This window comes from Labrus bergylta, chromosome 5 (genome assembly GCF_963930695.1).
Source record: "Labrus bergylta chromosome 5, fLabBer1.1, whole genome shotgun sequence".
In the NCBI taxonomy this organism is placed as follows: domain Eukaryota; kingdom Metazoa; phylum Chordata; class Actinopteri; order Labriformes; family Labridae; genus Labrus; species Labrus bergylta.
This window is the reverse complement of record NC_089199.1, coordinates 8,378,266-8,402,777: the sequence shown is the minus strand read 5'-3', so window position 1 is coordinate 8,402,777 and position 24,512 is coordinate 8,378,266. Positions and strand designations below refer to the sequence as shown.

General features: G+C 39.4%; 1 protein-coding gene across 3 annotated transcripts in view; it reads right to left on the bottom strand.

The window, feature by feature from the left end:
* Nucleotides 1–468: 468 nt before the first annotated feature.
* ppp1r16b (protein phosphatase 1, regulatory subunit 16B) overlaps nt 469–24,512 on the bottom strand; it is a 91,243-nt gene continuing 67,199 nt past the window's right edge. For all 3 annotated transcript variants that reach the window (XM_029277864.2, XM_029277865.2, XM_020636789.3), the window contains exons 4-11: nt 20,411–20,556; nt 17,930–18,033; nt 11,749–11,873; nt 6,153–6,278; nt 5,881–5,956; nt 5,343–5,472; nt 4,790–4,937; nt 469–3,940 (exon numbers count right to left, since the gene is read on the bottom strand). In XM_029277864.2, coding sequence (XP_029133697.2) covers nt 3,476–3,940; nt 4,790–4,937; nt 5,343–5,472; nt 5,881–5,956; nt 6,153–6,278; nt 11,749–11,873; nt 17,930–18,033; nt 20,411–20,556 — 1,320 coding nt within the window. In that variant the 3' untranslated portion in view covers nt 469–3,475. The remainder of the gene's footprint in view (nt 3,941–4,789; nt 4,938–5,342; nt 5,473–5,880; nt 5,957–6,152; nt 6,279–11,748; nt 11,874–17,929; nt 18,034–20,410; nt 20,557–24,512) is intronic.

The following is a 24,512-nucleotide window of genomic DNA, read 5'->3' as shown; positions in this document are numbered from 1 at the left end:
AGACGGAAAAAAGAAACAGGAAAAAAGATAGAGGAGTAAGCGTTGGCTGGCAGACATGATGGTCATTAACGCTGGTTGGAGGGCCCCAACAGACTCTAGAATCGCCCCTGGGAGCAAGATTTGAATGGTATATGATGTACGCCAATCATTCAAGAAGGAGCCTCTTTCTGACTTTCTTGGACTTCTTTTTGCAACCAAAATGAGTCGCCCCCCTACTGGTCATTAGAGTGATTGCAGGTTTAAGACACGTCCATATTAGCATCATCTTTCTTCACCAGAAGGCTGCGTCCACTTGTTTAATCCAATCTCTGTTTTATCCAATAAAGAGTAAAAAATCAAGCGTTTAAACAATCAAACTTAATTACAAGAATTTCTGAATTATGTTAAAGCATGCAGAGTATAGTCTTATTGTAACAAATTCATCAAACCTGCAAACAAAAATTATTTACTAACTCAGAGGAGACAATATAAAATTCTCAAAATATACAATTTATTCAAAATATGTTAATGCAACCATCAATATATTCCAGTAATTACAAAATCAGTAGTTTTTTGTCTTTTTAACACCATATCCTTATAGTCAGCAAGGCTTGCAGACAAACAAAAGCTTTGATCTGTTTATAGCATGAAAACACAGGGTACTTTTCAACAGGTGACGTTGAGCTAATACTGACCAGGTAGTAGTTAAGAATTAATACCTAATGTTATTCATTAGTAAGAAGGCAAAATTTCAATTGGCTTGATTGCAGCGGCCAGGACTTACATGAACTTGGGTAACCTCAATGAACTTCAGCTAACTCGAAACAAGATGATATCACTAACTTCTTAATACTCTTTAAAATAAAGAAGGAACCAGAAATAGGGGAAATAGAAATCTCTTTGACTGTGGCTTAATATTGAGTTGAGTAACAAAATTAACAGCAACATTTTCACAAAAATATTCAACCTCGGAAACAGAAGAGGAGGAGGGGGATTATGATCCTGACACCTGGATGCATCAATTTACTGATATACTTTAGACTGCTGGAATACTTATAGAGTCTACATAGAATCACAGTTTCCCCTCAACAACGTCACGTCTATTAACACGATTCATTGTGTTGGTCAAGTTCCTCAACAGTATCAACACAGACATGTAAATGCAGTTCATGGGAACAGATAAAGGGGATACTGATACAAACAGATTTACAAACACACCTGTACAAATATTTGACACTGTACAGTCAATGCTGTGGGGATAAAGTGGTCGTTGCATTGTGGGTAATCACATGTTTAAAAGAAACACAAATGATCTCTACACTGGGAGAGAAAGCCTTTCCCCAAAGGTTTCGAATGTCCTTCAAAGTTAATTTTGAAATCATGGAAGACTCTTTGGCACTCACAAGGAGACTGAAGAAACTGTTTGACAAAAGGAGTTCACCTTTGTAGGGAAAATGCATTCTCACTTGCAGAGCGTTAAATGAGGAGATTGACAACACAAGCGTGATCCATCAGTTAAAAATACTTAATGGAACAGAGCCATTGTTAATATTTGAAGTGTCCACTGTTTGTTCTTTCCTATAAGTAAACATTTCTGACAAGAAAAAGTATGTTATTATGTTATAAATAGCTGGTTTAATCTGTACTAACAACAGACATTTTACAGCAGGGTATGTGCCAAATGGGTTGCCAGGCAACCAGTGCAGAGTCCAGGAAGTAATTGAAGATGCAATGAAATAAGTTGATGATGCGAAGAAGAAAAAAAGTTTGTGATGTGGTCTGCAGGGTTTTTGACTTTGGGCAGCTCTTTATGCTATGCTATGCTATGCTATGCTAAGCTAAGCTAAGCTAACCAGCAACAGGCTCCATTTACATAGTTAGCATATAGGCAATAGAGTAGCATCAATCATCTCATGTAACACCGAGCAAGAGAGCAAATAGCATATTTCCCCCCAAAAAAACCAAACATTTTAATTCAGCAGAGAAGCTAATTCTGGTCCTTATTTCGGGTAATGGTAAGTCTATATTTCCTGTTGAACTCATGATGCATTCAGGGTCACAATGCTATGGGCTCACTACAACCAAATGTGTTAGCAAGCATAGAGTCTCATACTATACTTACAGTTCATTACATAACATTTACAATTTCTGTTAAAGAGACAAATACAGTGACTGGAAGAAGATAGAGCCACACAATGGCCAACAAAAAAAACAAACGAAAAATAATACATAAACAAATAACACTGTTATTTGTAGTGACACAGATCTGAATAACCATTCCAGCAGGATGGTTATTTTGTGTGATTTCATAACATGTACATTAAGCTGACTGTAACCTTTATCTACTTCATCTGTTGAACGTTTGATTCTCGCTGTCAGAAGGTGCTTCGCTGGAAGTCTCCCCAGCTCTTCTTATATTGCATTCACTCTCTCCACACACCATCCAAATAATAAATACACTCAACTTCAGGAACCATCATATGTTTTTTTTTTTTTTGTTTTTTTTACCATATTACATTAATTTCATAAATAAAGAAATGATCATTGTAACCATGTTTTGCTTAAATTATCTTAACAAGAGAGCAACATTATGCATCAAATGATCTGTCAGTTCAGCTCTGATATGAGAGGACGGTGAGGTGACATATTATACTAACTCACTACTTCTATCTTTCCTGTCATCTCTAGCTGTACAAGTACACTTCCTGAATGTTATAATACTGTTTATGGCGTTCCTTCCCTTTGCTTATGCAGGCAGCATTTCAACATGAAAAGAGACGTCACTCCTCTCCTGTTGCTTCGTTTCGTTGTCGCTGATATGATGAATAAAACAAACAAACATCTGGACCCTTGTGTGATTGCATTCCTGCTCTTCTGAAAACAATGAGAAATGTGGCTTAAAAGCAGAACAATGTGGTTTGACAAAAAACGTGAGTTTGTCTTGCAGAAAAATCTTGTTTAATTACATGATAACCATCCTTATGTGGGGTAATAAGACTCTTCCGTCATCAGTCCTGAAGGCAGATCATGCTTCTTGTACCTTTTTGCTGCTCTCTTTATCACAAATTCTTCACTGTTTCTGGGTAAAAAGTTTTAAAAAACTGTCCACATCTTGATTCTTGAAGGTGCACAGAGACAGCAGAGTAACAGTTTCTCGCACTCTTTCTATCCATTTGGCATTTCTTACAGGGAGGCTCCTTATATGAAAAGGAATTTGAATCCAGGAGTCATCTTAAAGGAAAAAAGTGGCACTGCTCCATTTCTTTCTTCTCCTCTGCTACATTGAAACATGCCTGCATTTGGGGAGAGGGTCATTTGATTCTTTGTCTTCTTCAGGCCGACCATCAGCGCCAGAAGACGTTAGAAGAAGGGGACGAGGGGACACTCAAAGATAGGAAAACACCCCCTTTTCCTTCCTTCCTCCTCACAGCATCGTCCTTGTTTCCTTCCTCTCTGTGCAAACACTTCCTGTTCTGTCTAACAGTCACATGACCAGCTATGAAATGCAGCAGCAGGTCCGCATCTTCGGAGGCTCCTCTTCTATTGGCTGTTTCAGTTTAAGCAGGGGCGGGTCGCCGCTGGCAGGCGTGTAGTAAACTGCGCTGCCATTGGAGGAGACCAGCGGCATGCGGGGGTCATCTGAGTTGATTTTGGCATCAGAGAAGGAGTCTGTGGAGCCGTTCCCTAAGTGACCATTGAACAGCGGGTGATTCAATAGTTTGGCGGCGGACCTCTGTTTCTTGAGCTCTGACAGAGTCTGAGCGCGCTCCCTAGGCAAGGCTTCCTCCTGAGTGGAGACGACCCCGGACTTATCGGACGATGGTGTGTTGCCATTGGATGGCTGCTGTGGCGGCACGGACGTCGTCGTGGAGATGAGGCCGTTCTGTTTGCCGTTGCCGTCTTTGAGGATGGTGGGCAGCATGGGCTTGTCCAGCAGCTCCACAGCTACAGCCGGCTTGACCTGCAGGACATCAATAATGATTACTTTAACCCCCTTCTCTTTAGGATGTTTAAATAACCAAAGACAGACTCTGTACAAAGAAGATCACACTTCTTCTGGTGGCAAGAATATTCAACCAAATATTTTACTGCAACTGTTACAGGGAGTCATAGTTCATTGTAATCAACAGTTTCTTACCTGAAAAAAGATTGAATTTTACAAACACAGTCCTACATGTCAGAGCTTGGTGTATTACGTTTCAAGTGTTTTTATAATCAGTCAGTAATTGCTTAACTTTGCTGCAGTCAGTCTGTGGAAGCTTAATTGAGCTGACACTCCTGACTTCATAAGAGCGAGACAGTACTTAAAGTTAAAAGTGTGAGGGTTGTCTTTCCTCTACTGGCAAGAGAAGTAAGAGACTGCGAGTAAGAGACTGCGCTGCATTCATATGTGCTGGCTCTACTGTTTGTAAAAGATTCTGTGTGAATAATTTTTCCGTTGTGGTTTCCTACTGTTTGACTTTCTTTGAGGTAGTGTTTTTTTTTTAAATCTCAAACACACCTACAGCAGAATGTGACATTTAGACTCCTGATGTGTGATGTGTGGAGGAGATGATTATATGCCGAACATTAAACACCTTTCTGCCTGTGCTAAAATGATCTCAGAGTCGTGTCAGGTCTCATAGCATGCAGGTTAAGCACAGTTGAAAAAAAAACATCAAACGGAGGATGACTTCACAAATGTAATGTATATGTAGGGTTGTCATAACAACAGGATGTTAAACTTGGATACTAGTTTGACACCTTAATATGCTTCCCTTATCCTGTGTAGAACACAAGCAACAAGAATAAATGAAATCTGAGTACTTACATTCACCACCTGGTGATTCTCCTGATCTGACTCCTTCTCTTTCTCGTACTCCTCCTCCCTCCCTCCCCTCCACACGATGGCCTCCGTCTCGTACTCTTTACGGCACAGGTTGTGTCTGTCCGACAGGCTGGCTCTCCGCACCACTTTTCTGTTGACCCAGGAAAACAAATAAATTAAAGCATTCTCTAAGCACATTAACACTTTATATGATACACATTTCTAGATTATACTAAATGAAAATACATATGGACACATTTGAAATGAATGATCTGCTCATGTATTCGCTCTTACAGAGTTTAAAGAGTGCAGATGAACAAAAAACATACACAATACAAAACAATACATAAACCAGAAGCCAGATTACATAACACACAATAACTCCCTTCACTGATAAATCATTCTGTGAGATTGATATTCTGCCCTTTTGAATTAAATTAAGGCGTAGCCATCGGTACTCTGCATATTTTTTGTTTAAAAAACGAACAAACAGAAAAACAAAGCATTACTACCAGGTGTAGTAGCAGGTGTAACACCAGCAGAGGTCAGCACTTACCCGCGGCTCCCTGCACTGGATGTTCGCCTGCATAGCGAGGTCTTGTGTTTGAGCTGTGACTTCATGATGATGTCATGTTTGTGTTTCAGGTCAAGCAGGATGGCTCTGAACTCCTCATCCTCACACAGATCTGAAGATGAGGAGGGTGAAAGCAGAACATATCAGCATGTATTACTTTCAAATGTAAACATGCATATTGTGCTTAATAAGAGATATTAATAAAAAAACTGATATATTTATATTTGTATTTTTGTAATTCCAGTCTCTCATTCTGAATATTAACTTCAGCTTAGGTTGTAAAATATCAAAAATATAAAATCTACAGCAACTAGCAGTGCAAATGGCCCAGGATAGTTTCAAGTTGTGGGTTTGTTCTGTTTAAATGATGATTTAAATTCTGTTTAGGTAAATCTAACACTTGCAATGACTGAACAAGCTGGAAATGAGACCCTGCTGGGACAAGACATGTTGTTTTCTCAGCACCCCACCAGGTGTATTGATAAGTGTGAGACTGAGGAGTGTCGAGGTGTTAATGTACCGATGGGGGTCTCCTCTAGGAAGGTCTTGGCATTGAGACTGGCTCCATGAGACACCAGCAGCTCTGCCACATGCATCTGAAACAAAACAGCAGCAAATTATATAAAGGGTTAGGAAACCTTAATGTGTGTGTGTGTGTGTGTGTGTGTGTGTGTGTGTGTGTGTGTGTGTGTGTGTGTGTGTGTGTGTGTGTGTGTGTGTGTGTGTGTGTGTGTGTGTGTGTGTGTGTGTGTGTTTTTATGTCTTTCCTGTTTCCTGTTGTGTTCACCTTACCTGACCCCAGCAGGCTGCAGCATGAAGAGGCTGCCATCCATCCGTATCTCTCAGGTCCATGCGAGCCCCCCCCTCCAGCAGCAGCTCTGCAGCCTGGACGTAGCCGTTTGCTGCCGAAATGTGGAGCTGCAAGGACAGAGCAGGAACAAGGATTAGGCTACATTTCTCCAGAGCTCAAAATCTGCTGTAGACATGCTCTATGCATAAAAGAGAGGGTGGATTTTACTCTAACGTTACAATTCAGATGTCAAATTATACTTTAAAATGTCCATATAATAAGGACATCATGCTGCACCTGCAAAAATATACTTTAGATAAACCCTTGTGTCCATGTTTGGCACATTCATTCATGGATGTTTCCTCCACAACATTGTTAAATACTCTGCAGGTTGATGAGATGCTGGATTCTGCTGGAACAGTAAATTAATACTGAGTAACTGCCATTAAAAGATATAAAGTGATCCTGCTGGCCTGAGATAATCCACTCTGCAGGTCACAGACTCACATGTACTGTATAAGGAAACAATTACACAAGGAGCTGATCAGATTAAACCACTGCAAATCTTTCTTTTTATCATATCTAGTCTATCAGATTATTAACCTCATTACTTGTTTGTACTCAAAGTCTATATTTGGTATGAAGCGGAACAACAGAAGTGAATCTGATCATATTAAAGTCTGTTACAGACATTCAAGTCTTTCTCTTACAATTCAAGTTCTGTTTTGGAATCCACACAAGGACATTTACATTTTCACTTGTTCACACAAATACATCTTTGAACCACTTGTATGTCAGCACATCATATTATCTGCATCTCCCTATATCCCATTTTCCAAACCGGCACAGTTTGGGCTGTTGGCTGTTCAACATGAGTCTGGTTCTGCTCATTCATCATTTGATTGCTGTGTCAATAACATCAAACTGATCACAAAGTAAAGATAAGGCGGTTGGAAATATTTGAAGTTTTAGCAATACTTACTCGTAAACATTAGTAGGCTAGTGAACAAACTTTTTTATATACCCTCATGGTGGCACTAGTGCAGAAGTCAGGAGGTTTATTCATTTACTTGTTGAGATATTTCTGTCTGGACCAAAGCGGAGGAATGAGGGCTAAGCTGCAAGCATCACAAATGCCAAAAACCACAAGTTTCATAATGTCTGGATTGTGTCACCATGTTATGGTTTCCTCAGGGCGATTCAGTTGCCTCTCGCAATATCACTGGCAGCCTGACTGAGAAGTATGCTGGGATAAGCTCTCTCTGACTTATCCAGTTTTTGGCTAAAAACATGTAGGTGTAGTGGAAAAGTAGAACTGTAAATAGGAGGTCTGAGGTCTGGGGTTTGGGTCTTACATGCACTTCTGAAAATTTCTAAAAGATTTCAGGACAGGCTGCCCCTGAAACCTTCCTGAGTAGCCTGATCAAATATGCACCTCCCAGCGGGAGAGTTTCCTTTTTAGGACGGCGAGGAGATCTCAGGAGGCAGCATAGAGCCTGACCCTTTGATGACATCTTTTTTGAACCTTTTTTTCAATGCTACATGCTACTGAGTACATTCACAGTCTAAAGAAATGTGAGGTTAAGAACATACTTGCTAGCAGTAAAGAGGATTAAGCACTCTTATAACATTCAAGACGATCACACGATCACACACCAGTCGCTCATCAAACCACATCTCACAGCCCTGGCAGGTCTACTCTCCAACGCACAGGACTGGTATATTATGGCCAAACTGGGCAAGCAACTTAATGTTCTGGTAGACATCACAGCAACATCATTGTGACCAGACATCATCATCTTGTCAGAGGCCTCGATAGGATTGATAGGCCCTGGAAAGACTACATAGAGGAGGCTTTTGAAAGCTAGCTTGCCAAATACCAGGGAGGAATGAAACAGGGGTGGCGAGAACACTGCCATCCAGTGGAAGTATAGGCTACACAAGCTTTGCAGGCCGCTCTCTCTACAGGCTCTCCAAACTGCTGGGAATGAGGGGGCTGTTTAAGAGAACAGCCATTAGGACTGCAATAGAGGCAGCAGAGAAAGCCTCCAGGTGGCTGTGGATAGAGAGAGGGGGGGGGGGGGGGGGGATCCATGGCCTAGCGATGCGAACCCTGGCTGGGTCACCTTGGTGAGAGTGTTTGATATTTTTTAGAGACCTGAAACATCCAGGGAACCCAGGAAACATCGCCTGATGATGCGTCCCACCTTTTTGTTTGTATCTCTTTTGTCCAATTTCTTGCAGTTTCACACCAAAACACTATATGTTATAATTCCTTATTTTCTCTCTCTCCCTGTTGAAGTGCTGGATTGTTTGTTTGCACTACAGTTTGATCAGCAACTACAAGAGATCATAATCTGTGTTCCTGGCTGCACATCAAAACTGGAACTCAGATTGTATTTGAGCAGAAAACAAAAGATTAGCTTTACATAACTTCCTACCAGTTCCAGGTCTCTTCTTCTCGTCTCTGCCAGCAGTTTTAATAAAGCATGCTCCAGTTTGCTTCATCATGCTCGAATAGAGATTATCGGGGACGGATAGCGCAGAGAAACAAGCAGCTCAATCAGACAATCTGTGGTAAGACTTTAAAGCTTAACAGGTTATTTTGGGCTACTACCATGTAATGTCCCCTGGCTATTTTGATCCAGTGATCTGTCCCTGTGTTTCTACCGCAAAGCTAAATCCCTGATAAGATAATAAAGACTTCATTAAGGCATCTATGCTTGAGAAATTTTATGCAGATGATTACTTGACTTCAAAATAATCAGGTCACTGGCCTAAAAACAAAACAAATTCACTGACCACTTTAGCATGGGGCTATTTCGAGGCTAAACGAATAATCCACACAGAAGCATGGGGCACAAAGTACTTAAATATCATCTACATATATGCCTGAGTCATTTTCTCATACACTTCTGATAAAACAAGAGGGATGAAAGCAGCCCCCAAACCAAGAACGTGATTGACCCATTGATTTGAAATGAAACTGTTTGCCAGTTTATCATGTTTGCATGTCGAAAAAGGCATCAATAATTTAGTGCATCTAAGATTGAAAGCAGATCACCATGTACACCAAGTATTGATTAACTCTATTGTTCTAGTGTGAGTCTAATTCAGATTCATGAAATAATGTGCAGAGGCCCATAGCCCCTACGCAGTAACTTTGGTACACAGGTGCACAGGGTTAGCACACAGGAAGTACCAGCATGACAAGAAGGTGATGAAGGTTGTGAGTGTGTGCAGTAGCTGGTAGCTTGTAGTGCTGGATGTTGTCAGCATCAAGCATATACAGCTACAGTAGATGAGGCCAAGATGAACAACATCTGCACTACGCAAAGATTGTTTAACTCAGTCAGAAGACACAAGTAAGTTGTAGCATTGTAATGTTTACATTTAGCTTTTTAGCAGTCTCAAAGCAGCTTGTTGCAGAAATAACTCGTGGCATAGCCACATTTTGGTGGTTTGAGCCCTGAACTCAAGAAATATTTGAAATGTCAACCAACAGCCTGTTTTTCAACTTCATTATTAACTTTTCTCTGAAAGCAGTCACTGTTAACTCTGTCACCTGCTCAACCACTTCCTGTCTACGCACTGCTGTACACAAGTAACCACAGGATGAGGGGAGACTTGATCTGGCGTTCATGTGGGACCAGCCCCCGGTTTCTTGATAAACTCATAAAAAACACAGATAATTTCCTATCAAATGTTTTGATTCTTGGTGCCATGGTGTTTTGGTGCAAAAATGATTAATTCCTGGATCATAATGTTGTAACTCTTTTGTTAATATTCTAATCTGAAGCTTTCTGCTACTTGTTGTTAATTGTGTTTTATTTCAGAAAGCTACAGCTTTCCTCAAACACAAGTTATGAAACCACTAAAAGAAACTTCAGGTAAATTTCCAATCTGATTTTTAAATTGTTTTTACATATCGTTGTAATTTTTTTTGTTTGTTATTATGGGTCTCTTTTTCTTCTTAATCTAAGCCAAGTTGATTTTAGTTATGAATCCTAAAATAACAGATCATTTTGCCTCAGACGGATCCACACTCTGTGCAGTGTTGTGCATCCATATGTATTATTAAAGATCTTTTTCAATTCCTCTTCACATAGTTTTTAAATATGACTGCAGGTGTATTCAGTGCTCAGCAACAGATCACTTTTATATCTGCAGAGCATTATGAAATCACACAGCTGATTATCCTTTAAGAAGACCATAAAGAGTTTCTTAACGCCTGATTAGCTTTCAAGATTTTATAGCCTCATAAAGCAGCCTTAGATGAGCACACACGATCATTAAAAGGTGGATCTACAATCATTAAAATCCTCTAAATATGTACAAACTATTCCCATATTTTCCTCTAACTGAATGCCTTGCATTTCTGCTGCTTTGTGTCACAGTAAACACAACATAACAACCTTAATCCCTTACAGAATCAGCCGGCCTGGAGGCAGAAATGATGGAGTAACCCAGCCGTACTTCAAGCTGTGTGGTTTTTAAACCATGTTTTTTGGTCTGATAATAAACTGATGAAAGTTTATGACTAATGATGTCATGCATGCATCAGTGAACAAAACTGCACAAATCTCAGTCAAAACAAGCAGATAGTTTTTTTCACCTCTAAATTCAGTGATGTCAACATGTTGCTACCCACGTAGGTTTCCTGTTTTACCTTTTTCAATAAACACTTTCAGTGCAATTTTTGTAATTATTGATAGTACCAATATCCTAAAGGTCACATATCATACTCCTTTTAGAGTTTAAATAAGCTCCCTAAAGCATGTCTTTGAAGTTTCTTGTTAAAAATCCTCTCTGATCCTTTATTTAAGCATGTCTATAAACCCCTCTATTTTCAGCTCAGAACAGGCTGTTTCTGTGTCTGTAGCTTTAAATGTAAATGAGCTGTGTCTGACCACGCCCCCTCTCTGGAAGGGGAGGTTGCTTGGGCTTTCTTGCACCATGCCCTATTGTTTACTGTGGAAACACAGACTCAGGGGGCAGAACCAACACCTAGCTGTGGGAGTGTCACCCACCTTGGGGAGGGGTTACTGCCCTTTGTGATGTCACAAAGGGAAAATCGGCCTGTTTGAGCACATTTTCTGAAAAGTGGAGCAGGTAAAAGACGGAGAGGATGGACTTTTGTCATAATTGGGAGGTTGGTAGAAAGGCTAGGGACACATATTAGTGTGAGAAAAAAATGACAAAGTAGATTTTGGATAATATGTGACCTTGTACTTGTTGGTACTGGTAGCTTTGTATTGGAGGAAGTAGAATAAAAGCAACACCAAGACTAAGTCCTGCAGCGGCTGCAAAGTAAAAGCAAAAACCAAGTTTGACAAGGAAACTTTGACTTTAAATGAATCATCAGGATAGGATGAGTTTGTATTTTATATAACAGTATGTACTTTTCTTTTTTAGCAAACTCAACTGTTTTTATGTTTGTTTGTGATGTTTTGCCAGTTTTCTAGAAATCCCGAGCCTATAGGAGAGGAAAGTTTGTGATTCAGCAAAACTTTCAAGTGTCTGATTTATAAAAAAGAAAAAAACATTCAGTCAGCTTATTTTAGATTAAAATTTGTAATTTTTTAAAATTTGTTTTACCAGTGTTGCTCCTTGAGAGTCCTGCTGGTTGACCTCTTCTCCCTGTCTCATCAGTTCCTGAATGTCTCCCAGCATCTTCCTCTCTGTCGATGCTCGTGTCTCGTTGATCATCTCCTGAGTGATGCCTGTCAATCAAATGCACAAGCAGAACCAACGCGTTAATCTTGAGGGAAAGAAGTGATATGTGATCTGACACATTATAAGGGAAAGATAGGCAGCTTAAATATAGTGAAGCATGGATCTTTTACATAAACCTTTGCATGAATCTTTTAGGGAGAAAAATCTTCCTTTTTGATACCAACAGCAACAATATTTTAAAATAATGTTGGAGGTTTCTTTTTTTTTTAAGCAATGGTCCATGGAGTCCTAAAAATAAAAACACCTTCTCTGTTTGTATTGAGAATTTCAAGGAAAGTAGCAACAAACATATTGCACCTAGTTATAAAGGGTACTAGTGACTCATCTAGTCTCAAAATTAGACAATAGTAATCTATAAAAGTAAAAAAAAAAAATAGTTTAAATGGTAATGGACAAGGCAGTCTTCATGCATAATTCTACCTTTCTACTCTCTCTTTGCAGACTGAACAGCTTTGTATGTCTACGCTGAGGCTCAGGTGAGTCTGTCTGTCATAACCTCTCTAAATTCCTCTTTTAATCCAACACCTTACTGTCAGGCACAACTCAACCTGCGACCAACACACTCCACTTCTTCTCTCGTAGCTCAGCAGGAACACTTTATTTTGCAGCACTGTCAGTACTGTCACTTCTCTATTATAATGTCTGTGTGAGACTAAATATGGGAGTGACTCTAAGGACGAACAAGGCCTCAAACTACCCCTGCTGTACATGTTGAAACGATTGCCTTCTTTATCCTTTATATTAAAGCAGTTGTCGGTAGAGCACATAATACTAAATCTTGCCACTTTCAATCAACACAACAAGTAGATGTACACTAGCCTCACCTGACTGTGCATGCATTAACGTCCGTATTGCAGCCCTGCTACCTTTCTCGTCTCATAAATTGAACCTGTGTGAGTGAATCTATTCACCCAGCCAACACTGCAGCCTCCAGATCATTTCAAAGTCCTGTTTCAATGTCCCCGTCTTGTTTTGGCCATGGCCCACACCGACAGGTGACGGCCTTAGATTTAGAAGGAGGTGATAAAAAATGTTGCAAAGGAACACTTATTTTCCCCTCTCTCACTCTGTATTCACAATCACAGCCAGAGGTTGTTTGAAGACACAGGAATCAGGACGATGGCAGTTCTCTTTGTCTGCTTTAATGAAGTGAAGCCCCTCCAGCTTCTGTTTTCCTCTGTGTGTGTTTTCTGTTGTTTGCGCTGAAAGCATTATTCTCTGTGGTTCTGATGCCTCACATGTTGCATACCTTGTTTCTGTCAAATTCTGATTTGGCAACATCGATGCCCCAAAGCTAAACAATGTCCTAAATTAATGAATGTGAAATTTTTCCAAGCTACCACAAATGAAGTAAAAAAAAACAGAGCAAAAGATATCAATAAATCTTTACATTAATAAAGAGACAACGGTTATTCTTAAACTGAGATTCCTTCTCTTCATGACCTGCTAAAGCAAAAGCACTGGCCTACAATAATCACTTTAGTAAAGCTGAGTTGAATAATGACCAAAATTAAATACAAATTTCAAGACACGAGGTTGCTTATCGGCGCGTTGGCAGTTCTAAGGAAGGGAACTGGCATCTCTCCAGCAACCAGTCCAAAATGTCCAAACCAGGAACTGAATCAGTGACCATCTGGTTTCTAACCCAAGTCCAAACAGACTGAGCCACTTCTGCCCCCACATCAATCATGTTCCTGGGAGTTTTGTTGATTGACAGTTGTCCTGTCTAATAGATTTAGCATCACAATAAGGCACAAATGCAATTTGGTTGCAATCTTCCATTTTCAGTCAATGATGATGTCAGTCCAAAACAAAACAACACTGATTTGACAATAATTGAGACCTTTGCTATCTGTCAAATTTAAATGAGCGCAAACAATAATTGTTTTTTTTCCGCTGAACCGACTGCCTGAACAATTGATTCACATAGTCATTTATAAAGAATGCCAACTCTTCAACAAGCATACTTCAAGCAAACTACGAGCTAAGACGACAAATGCTTTTAGTCTTCCTCCTAATTGTAATTATTTTCCCCTCCATCAGTGGGGGTAAAAATGACATTCTCTTATTTTGCTCTGTGTCCACTGGGTCTGACTCGCCTGCATTCCTGGCTCTGTTTCAACAGTTCAATCCCTGCTAGAGTTCCTCTTTATCACTGCAGCTCATTACACACGAACCGGGCTCTACAGGGGAGGATCAAGGAAGAGACGAGATCAGTCGATGCTGCATATGAGGTGCTGCGCGCGCGTGTGTGTGTGTGTGTGTGTGTGTGTGTGTGTGTGTGTGTGTGTGTGTGTGCGCGTGTGTGTGTGTGTGTGTGTGCATGTGTGTGTGTGTGTGTGTGTGTGTGAGAGGGAGCGAGATAGAAAAAAAGATTTTGTGCCAATCCCTGCAGTGTCTCTAAAGACAGAAGTGTCATCCAGCAGTACAGAGCTGGAAACATTACGGTGCAATTAGCAGCACCACGCTCCCTTTGATCGGCTTAATAATCATTCTGCTCACCTACAGTACCGCTGTCTGCAGTCTGCTGCTCCAGAGACACTATTGTACACTGAGAACATCATTTTTGTCTGTCTGTAATTTCTCTCCCCACGTCCCTCATCATCTTTGTTCATGTGGGTTTGTCATATTGTCTCACATCCAGGACAACACCCACACAACGAGGTGCCAGGTGTCTATTTGCACTTCCAAAATCTTTAACACTGAACTTGTTTATGATACAGCACATATTATAACAGGTGTTGTTTGACCTTTAATTACCAGAGGAAATGAGCACTCGTGATTCTCTCCAGCAACACCCTGCCTGCCTCCACACAGCTCCTCCTGTTAATCACTGAGCAGCTCCACTGAAGCATTTGGGATGTAGGATGAAGTCGAAGGGCACCTTGAGCAAGACGAAGTGAAATATTTCAACCTGTTTTCTGCTTTTTCTAGCCTTTAGATATCCAAATTGGACAGTTCCTCTTATTTTCACGTTTAAAAGAACCTTTGTGGAAAGCAGATCTCAGTGAGATTTGTTATAACAGTGAAAAATGGTCTTACAGCTGAAGTTAGTGCTAGTTGGTATTTTTTTAAACAATCTAACAATATAGTTTATGTAATTTTTCCGGTTTGAACAACATTTAATCCCAACCTTTAAGCCTCCACAAGACAAACGTCATGACTCATGGCTCACATACAAAGAGCAACCTATTACAGGTTTGAAGACAGCAGAAATGATGGCTGAAATCAGAAGAAGAAGAAGAAAAAGAAGTTGGAGGGGGTTTGGGGGGGCTATTGGAAATGATCTGCAAAATAAACAAGTTAATAGAGCGTATACAATCACCATGCTTGTTTATTTTAACAGGAGTTTAAAGGTGTTTTTGTGTTCAAAAGCAATTATCTTCAATTCTGTTCAATCAATCACAAAGGGCTGTGTTTCTAATGCCAGGTACCGGCTGCAGCAGGAAAAGCAGCCGATTGAGCTTATTTAGAGACAAATGAAAGAAATGCAGATCAATCGTGGGAAAAAAAGGCTTTCTATGCATTTAGCTAACAGCTAATGCAGGTAATTAGCTTCTGTTTGTACTTTCAGTCCGCCTCAGACACGACCTATAGAAATGTCAAACTCAAGTTTATTTTAAAGGCTTTAAACTGCTGGTCCAGAAACACACTGTTTAGCATATCAGGTCCTGATTTGAGCCGTCTGGCAAATTGGGATGGCAAGAGCAAAGTCTGAATAAAACTGTTATAATTCAAAAGTTAAATAATATCTGATATTTTTTCTTGTAAAAATAACAAGATCGATACTTCTAGCAGGTTAGCTTAGCTTTGCATAAAAACTAAGAAAAGTGACCAGCTAGCCTTGCTCTTTCCAAACATAACAATATTGGCTTGCTAGCACCTTAAGGCTTGCTAGCTTAAATTCTATGCTTTGTGAATGGAATTGACGATTCAGCACTTTCAATGAGGTTTCAACACTGACTACTTCATGACTTATCTTTTTTTTAAAGTATCAGCCGCAGACTGCCAAATTAACTGTCAACATAACCCAGTAAAAACAAAAAATGGAAGTTTCCGACTCATTCATCTCATCTAACGCTCAGAAAGAGCAATGAGCATGTTTTCCAAAACGTTGAGCTGTCTTTTCAAGAATCCACATTTCAGAAGCAAATCTTGGCTTTCATACTTCAGTATTTAACTCAAAGCCCCCGCAGACACAGATTTCACTGCTTCGTTGCCAACTGTGTGCTCACACGTCTGCCTCTAGATGTAACTGTTAGTCCAAACCGAAAACAAAACAGTGACAGGCGCTGATGCTGAGAAGGTTTAGTGTGATTAATTTCCAGTGTAAATAAAGCTGTGTGTCACACTGACGCTCTTGGTGTCAGTGTCTCTTTCTATCACACAAAGATGGAAATGCACACACCTCTAACCCGCAGCGGGAGTCCCCTCTTCTTCTTCACTGATGTGCATTTATGAGCCTGTCATTGCTGATCTCTTGAACTCTTTCTAATAGTTCACATCACACAGACAAACTGATATGATTCAGCTGCCAACAGTGAAACAGCTTGAATACATGCTATATTCCAATCTGTATAGGGACTGAGAGTACTGTGAATATCTCAGAGCTCCCTGAAGTGTCAATACGAAAACTGTGCGGGACACAGAGAGCTTTCTGAGGTCACAACCCTGCTGCAATCTTCCTCAGCAATTTATTCTTGTGGTTCACATAGTTTTAACTCTGCAGGAAATCACTCTTTAACGCTGCTGCAGAGGTTAAAGCACCTTAAAACTGTACGCCAAGGTGGGGAAGGAGCCAAGTGACAAGACAGAGTGTGCGTCTGGATTAAACTGTGTCTTTTATCCTCTCTAATGTAAGCTGCATTTGTAGCAAGTCCGGCTAATTAGCTTACAATCTGCTGGAGCCACCCGGCATGACAAAGCAGGCACTTGATTAAGGAACGGTATTTGGTAACAGGGTTACAGCAGAAACAACCTGTTCCCGTCCGTCAAATCCACTGCGTCATATTCGTGTTCTGTTTAGAAGCAGGACCTGGGTGCTATCACAGTTTAAGCTAATGTTGGCAGCTAGCTCTGGACCTTATTGAATATCTGGAAGTTTATATACAGATGAACAAGACAGTGTCATGTTTGGCTTAAGAATGACTTTATCTTCATCCTAAAAGGTTTTTTCACTAGTTATCAAGTCATAAAAAACATGTTACTAACAGCTAACTATTGAAGCTAAGCACTCATTCAGCACCTTTATTAAAATTAATTATTAGTCTGATCCTCCCCTTGTATAATAGGGATAAATCAAGTATAACTATTTAGCTCTACACAGTATTTTAAGGAAGAACGCTTTTATTTTTCAATATGTCTTTTACATGGAACATCAACTTTTAAGGATGGTGACTTTTCGAATCATGTACGTTGCAGTTAAGTATTATTTTAGCCTCATTGTTTTAGGGTTAGGGTTATGCCCAAGAGACATGGCTGGCTCTTGGGCATAAAACCTGCCAGTAACAAATGTTAAAATGTAGAATAATTAATGCTGGAAATGCAAAGCCTGCTTTTAAAAAAAATACTTGCCTGAATTCCAGGACATAAAACTTTATTGTAAATATTCCTGAGGGTTTTGAGAGGTGAACCTGCCCCTGCTGTCATAGAACAGCACAATGGTGCTTCTTTTAAAAGGTGCATGTTGTTCTCCTGCTCCCATCGTATTCCAGTATATGACTCAGAAACATTTTGTACAAGAACTGTGAAACTAGCGTTAAAAGAATAGCTGTATAATTTAAATAGAACTGTCATAATCTGAAATAAGGTGGATACAGCACATTCCCTACAATAACATGATTTCTGTACATGGAGCAGCTACAGTACATTATCTACTTTTATTAATGTCTGCAGACATTGTGAGGCTGATGGCTTCCTAAACTTGTTCCAGGCAGCACAGAAACTTTTTTTCTCTTATCAGCTGAGAGCAACAGACTTAATATTCTGTTCACGGAGCTCGATTTGTGCAGTCATGTTATATCTTTAAACATTTATATCCTACCTCTGTTGGCCATGGCTGTCTCAATAATGTCCAGTGTTGGGTCGTCTTCACACAGGTCGTAGGGCATGTTCCCATCAGAGTTAACCGCCAGCAAATCTGCACCGCTGTGGGAGACGAGCAGATGAATTATTAATATTCATTTTCATCCGATAATTACTGTATTAAATGTACAACATTTGCTAATGTGGTGAATATGTGAGGAGAAGTCATTAGTAACATTTAAAGGCATGTCCATTAATACAAAATGTAAACTGTGCAATAGTCTTAAAAACGTGTATATAGTCTATATTGTCCTCACTCTGCGTTTTTGTAAAGCACAACTTATTGCTTATTGCTTGATATTTTAATTTAATAACTGTTTTATTAATATTTGATTGTATATAACTATATTTTTACTGCTTGTGTTTTAGTGCAACTGCAACGACTGAATTTCCCTCCGGGATTAATAAAGTATTTTTTATTCTGATTCTGATTTGTGATTTATAAGAAAAGATCGCCAAAAGCTAAAATAATAACAGCACTGATGAGCTCTTAATCCAAAAATACAAGACAGGAAAACAGTTTGATATAGTTTGCAATATTTTTTGATTTTCTTTTTTGTTAACATCAGCCATGTTTTTACCTAACCAACAAAAAAAACCCTTCATTTTATATTTCTGATGAGAAAAAGGCCGACAAAATGCTGAGAAAAGATCTTCTAGTCAAGTCTTGGGCAGTAATGACAAAACAAATCTGAGGAAGAGCACTCACTGATGATGGTAATTAAATGATTTCTGTCCAGAACAAGTTGTCCTGCATTATTTAACAGTTTTTGATCAGTAATTTCACTCTGGAGAATGAGTCGGAGAGATATGACGTAGGGCTGTCAGGTCCTGCATGTCAACAGATGGTAGCTGTTAGTCTGCATATTTTCTGAATTTATTTGATACGTAATATAGTAATCAAGTCTTTATTATCCATGTCTTTATACCCACAGACAGAAACAACATCAGTATGTGCATGAACACTTTCTCCATCAACATGCTGTAATAGCAGAAGATAATTCAGTCTTAATTAAACATGACTACAATGTATATGCCTATGTAACTCTGTACGGGACTTACACCATATGCTCAAGTGTAAGTGAAGGCTTTTATAATTCTGGAAAAACAGGGAGAGTTTGATTAAGTTTGAATAAAATTTACTTCACAAAGATGGCTAATGACACCTCAATCATTAAAGGTCCTACAGGCAGAAGATGATTCAATATTATCCTGTAATATCTTCCACTGATATTGTACCATTGTTATGTGATCTTATCAAGTGTTATTAAATCTGCTCTCTTAATGTACGCCTCTAAGCACACTCTGGAATTACAGCTGTAGTTTTTCTTCTGTATCACAACAAGGCTGAGTAATGCTCAAATGATTTGAATACAGCTTCAATTATTTTCTTTAATACAATGGTAGTGCTTTTTCTTTCTAATACAATAAGTGTGAGTTTTGCATTTTTCTATGGCTAGGTGAATTAGCACTAAGCTAACATGTGAAGAAGTTATGCAAAACTGTCATAAAATATTGAAATACTTTTGGTTTAATCAGACAATATATAAACTGTTGAACGCAGCACAGCGGTTTATGCATGCCATGATATTTTCTCATTTATCATAGTGGATAAGTGTTTGAGGCCAGTGCAGCTTAACGACTATTATACCCATCAGGTCATCATGTAAGCAGGTACTGAAGAGAATAGATGATCAAAAAACAGTTAGATGTTACCTCTACCTCATTCTAAAAGAAATATACTGAGTTAGAGGGGAACGTTTTGTCAACGTTTCTTTTATAAAACTGGTTTTAAGGGTGTAAACAACCTCTCTCCAGAAACAATCTGTCAGCTTACTACTATTACTATTATTACTTCTATGTGTCTCTCAAAAGTCTCCAGTGGTCAAGTGTTGATAATGAACCTGTGAGCTAAAACACTCAAACAATCCATCTGGTCCATCCAGTGTATTTGTGACGTCCATGTCAAAGAGAAATCCATCTTCAATTTTAATAAACCAAACAGTGGAATCAGCACGAGGGCTACGCCGGGTGAAAACTGTAGATCACAAATGCGCAGAACTAAATTGAATCAGTCATCATTCTGAGTAAGAGGAACAGATCTGTGAAACACATTACCATCGGAAATTTAAAACAGTGGCTGAAACATAGACAAGTCTGTGAGCATTGACTTGTCTTCCGCTTTAATCTTTATTCTACTGTTTGTCCTAATTTTAGTGTCTTTCTTGTATTGCATTATAACGTCTGCATTTGTAAAGTATAGTATCACTGCTTCTGTATTTCTGTAGTCTCATGCTTTTGTTTGTGGTGGCAAATTAGCCCGGGCTAAAAACCTGTACTACTGTACACTGTAGGTGCCATGCCGTGTCTGCATGAAGCAAAGCTGTGTCCCTGTTATATAAACATATGAAATACAATAAAATAAATCGTCATGTCTTACTGTGTGATGAGGATCTTGACGAGTCCTGCGTGGCCACAGGTAGCAGCGGCGTGCAGCGGCGTCCACAGCTCGTTGTCCTGAGCGTTGACGCTGGCTCCTCGGTCCAGCAGGATCTTCACCATCTCCTCGTAGTTATCTATACAACACTGTGACAAAGAGAGAAGAAGAAACTAGTTTGATTTGTATACTTCTAGAAAGAGATAAGAACATAGGGTTAAAGGGAGTGAGAAATTCCTGGACAAAAAAGAGAAAGGAAAATATGATGTAATAAATATGAGGCTGATATGAAAATAAATATAGCATGACTTTGTTACCAACTTGCAGGACATGATTGTTTTTGTCAAGAAATGTTTTGGCAACCTGTTGAGATGCACAATTATTTTATTTTGTTGGCTGAACAAGAAATGTAAGTCTGATCATTTTCAGTCGGATGTAGCATTTTAAACACACAGGGAGCACTCAGCTTCGCTTCTATGATACTGCACGCTTCAGCTCTTTAATCACGAGGCTGACAAGAAACTAATTTGTTAAAAATAGCAAAAAGAGAAGCCAAACTGTTCCCCTACAAAAACCGTGTTATATCTTACTGCAGGGTGCAGAACTGAGAGCACATTAAACCAATTTGGACACCGTCCTCCCGACATCTCGCCCACTGTGTGGGTTGTTCCCTGGATCATAGACAAAACGAGAAATGCAGCCATATCTCACGCCCATCCACAGAGACAGACAAACAAAGACAGAGAGGGACAGAGAGTATTTTCCTCGTTAAACTTGGGTGTGATTACAGGGTGGGGAGGAAGGAGAAATGTTTCCATGAGAACCATCCTCCAATCTAGCTGCTTTCAGCGACAGCAGTTTTCTCCATCAGATCTAATTGGTGTGAATGTAGCAGCACTGTGCGAGTAAAGACACAGAGAGAGAAACTGAGATAAACATCGAGAGAAGTAGAAAGTACAAAAATAGGATGAAGTTGTCACAGTAGGAGGTCAGATAGAATCAGAAAACTGGAGGTCTTAGAGCAAAAGTCTTGTTTTGAAAGTCTGTCACAGGCATTTCAGCTGGTGTTTGTTATTAAATGTGAGTTTAATTTTTGAACATTAAAGTCATTAAATCCCTCCTTTGTTCCAGGAGACAGATGCATGTTTGTACCAAAGAGCATGGGCACAATGTGAGGCTACACTGGAGTGTTTTGAAATGAAAATGAGACATCTGCCATGCTGAAATGTTAAAATGCTCTGACAATTTAACTGCTGTTTATCACATTAATATTCCGCCCCCAGAAAAGTCATTTTATGAGGTTTTAAAAGATGTCGAGAAGGATTCGACACGATGTTCATGACAAAAAGAAGTGAAATAGGTAAAGAAAAGAACAAATTCATTCTAAAGTTTTGATTACTATTTATCCTTGTGAGGCTTATAGGGAGATGCAGTCCATTCATTTTTAAATGGTCAAGTATAACCTTGACACAGGGCTTACACACAAGAGTGTCACATTTTCAAATGACTGATTGCCAACTCAACTCAATTCCTATATTGTAAATGTTACAGCATCAATGTGAGGAGCAGTAAATTGTTCACTCATGTTTAGAGAAGTATACAAGCTTAAACTGGTTAATTATCATTCAAACCAGATGAAAATGTATTTTTTTAGGTTATTTTGGGGGGATTTTGTCTTTATTCGTGCGGGATGATATGCACCAAATAGCCTCAGGATGAAGAATCAAACCTGTGACAAGTGCAATGAGGGTTATAGTCTCTTTTTATGGTGCCTGAACTAAACAAAGGCACCACACTATGAATATGCCATTTCACAGTTGGAGGACCCTTAAGAAGTAGCTTACATGAACAACCTGTGTTAACTGCATCATGGCCCGAGTGCAACACAATGATGCACCACGTCAACACCACCTCAGCGGCAAGGAAGTGTGGACAACAGGAACGCGAGGAATACAAAGGAGAAATCCTTCCTGCATGTTATCCCATATGCTCTTTTGTAAAGCGTCTCCAGATAACATTTGTTATGATTTGGGACTATGCAAATAATGTTTGATTTATTGATTGAATGAGCAATATGAAAGCAGGGACTCCCTGAAACACAACCTTTTTTTTAAACCTATGGCTCAGCGAGCTCTGATAATGGTTGTGATGAAGGTGCTCTGAATATAAGGAAGTACACTAGTCTGGAGTTTCACTTAGTATCAATTAGCTAAATGATTTTTTACACAGTCCCAACCCTTCTGGAAAATGACAACCAACAACAGCATCCATTACTGTAACACTATAATATTAAAGTTACACACAATAATGAAGGGACTGTCAAAACTGTCATTAATAATAAATAACATGCACAGGTGAATGAAGAGATCGCAAAATGTAAACCTTGTGTAGTTCTTTCTGTCATCTTTAATGATGATCCAGAGTTTGTCTCTTTTCAGTAAAAGAAATATAAAATGACTGGCTTTTTTGCTATTTTGTCACCATGTGCCCAACTGCCTGTAGATGGTGGAAACCTGCGGTTACACTTCCTTTTCATAACAACGTCTGCCTCTTGCACCTTTCTTCAAATATTCCATCTGTGAATGCTCACCATATACACCTTCAGTAGTTGAGGTATGCATGCCAGCAAGAATTCTTCTGTTTGAGGATTTGCATAGAGGATGAGCTCAAGAGCAATCTCTAGAGGTTTCAAGTACGGTATCTGAGAGCCGGAGTGAGAGTGAGTCAGACGGTAATACAGAGAGGAGCACAAACACAAATATAAACCAACAGGATGGAAATGTGAAGAAGGAGAAGTGGAGGGCAGATTGAAAGGCAGATTAAAGTCACTTTGGAAAATGCAAACAACATCAGCATCCTGCCTTTCTCATCCTTTATGTCAGTTAGATTTATACCTTTCCTTTTAAGTGATTTAAGCAAAGTTTGTGGTCCTGTTTCAGACCGGTTTATCAAAAATGAATGAGTAGAAAATGACTCCTGTGATATATTTGTTTCAGTTGTCAGAAATCTGAGAGAGAGCGAGAGAGAGAGAGAGAGACAGAGAGAGAGAGAGAGAGAGAGAGAGAGAGAGAGAGAGAGCGAAAGAGAGAAATGACTCTTTTCATGCAGGAAAGGAGCAACAGGTGGGATTCAAACCTGGGCCTCCAGTTTGAGGACTATATTCTCCGTACATGGGCCGTGCGCACTAACCACTACTCTACCGGCGCTCTGACTCATTTCTGACCATACATTTTTCTTGTGGTAATGAGTATTAAGTGTTAATCACAAATCTCCTCTCAGTCACCTCCTCTCCAACTTCATCTTGAAAAAAAACAACTGAATGCTTAAAGATTTAAATCAAGAGACCATTGGCCCACACTGTCAAAAGGAGAAGTGAGTTGTGTGAATTCTCTGGAGTTTTGTAGCTCTGACGACCGAGGCTAGTCTGATAAGGAGTGTGGGGGAGTACATAAATTAATACACAACACAAGAGAGGAAATTAAATTACTTTACAGACGCAGAGGTAAGATAGCAGGAGGAAAGATATGAGGTGAAATGGATGCAAACACAAAAAAATAAAAACACACACCCAATGACTGACTGGAAAAACCTTCAAGGCAATTTTCTGACCCAGATAACCTTTTGAGTGTTCTTGCTAATTTATCTATTATACACATAGATTTGATCTCTATACTTTTCTTTTTTTATATATATTTATTTTAGGTTAGTTCCTTCTCTTGTCTTGTCTTGTCTTTGTTTATTTGTTTATTGTTAATATTTAATGTAATATTTTTGTACATGCAGAATACAGTTTATCAAAGTCAGTTTCCTTGTATTGGTAAGCATATATGTCCCATTTAGCGTATTCCTACTCCCCCCCTCTTTATTCTCCTCTTCTGATTGGTTGTACTGACTTTATAGCTTGTGCTTAGTTCCAACCACTTTTCTATTGATGTAGTATCACTTACTTGTTTATTAATTAATGTAACTCAGCATAGGGCTGAATGCCAGAGCTGACAATGGTCGTGATGAAGACATGAGTTGGTCACAAACTGCAGGCTGATTTTTAATATTGAAGGACATTTTGCAGTTTGCATTTTTTATTGAGCTTACTTTTTGTGCATGC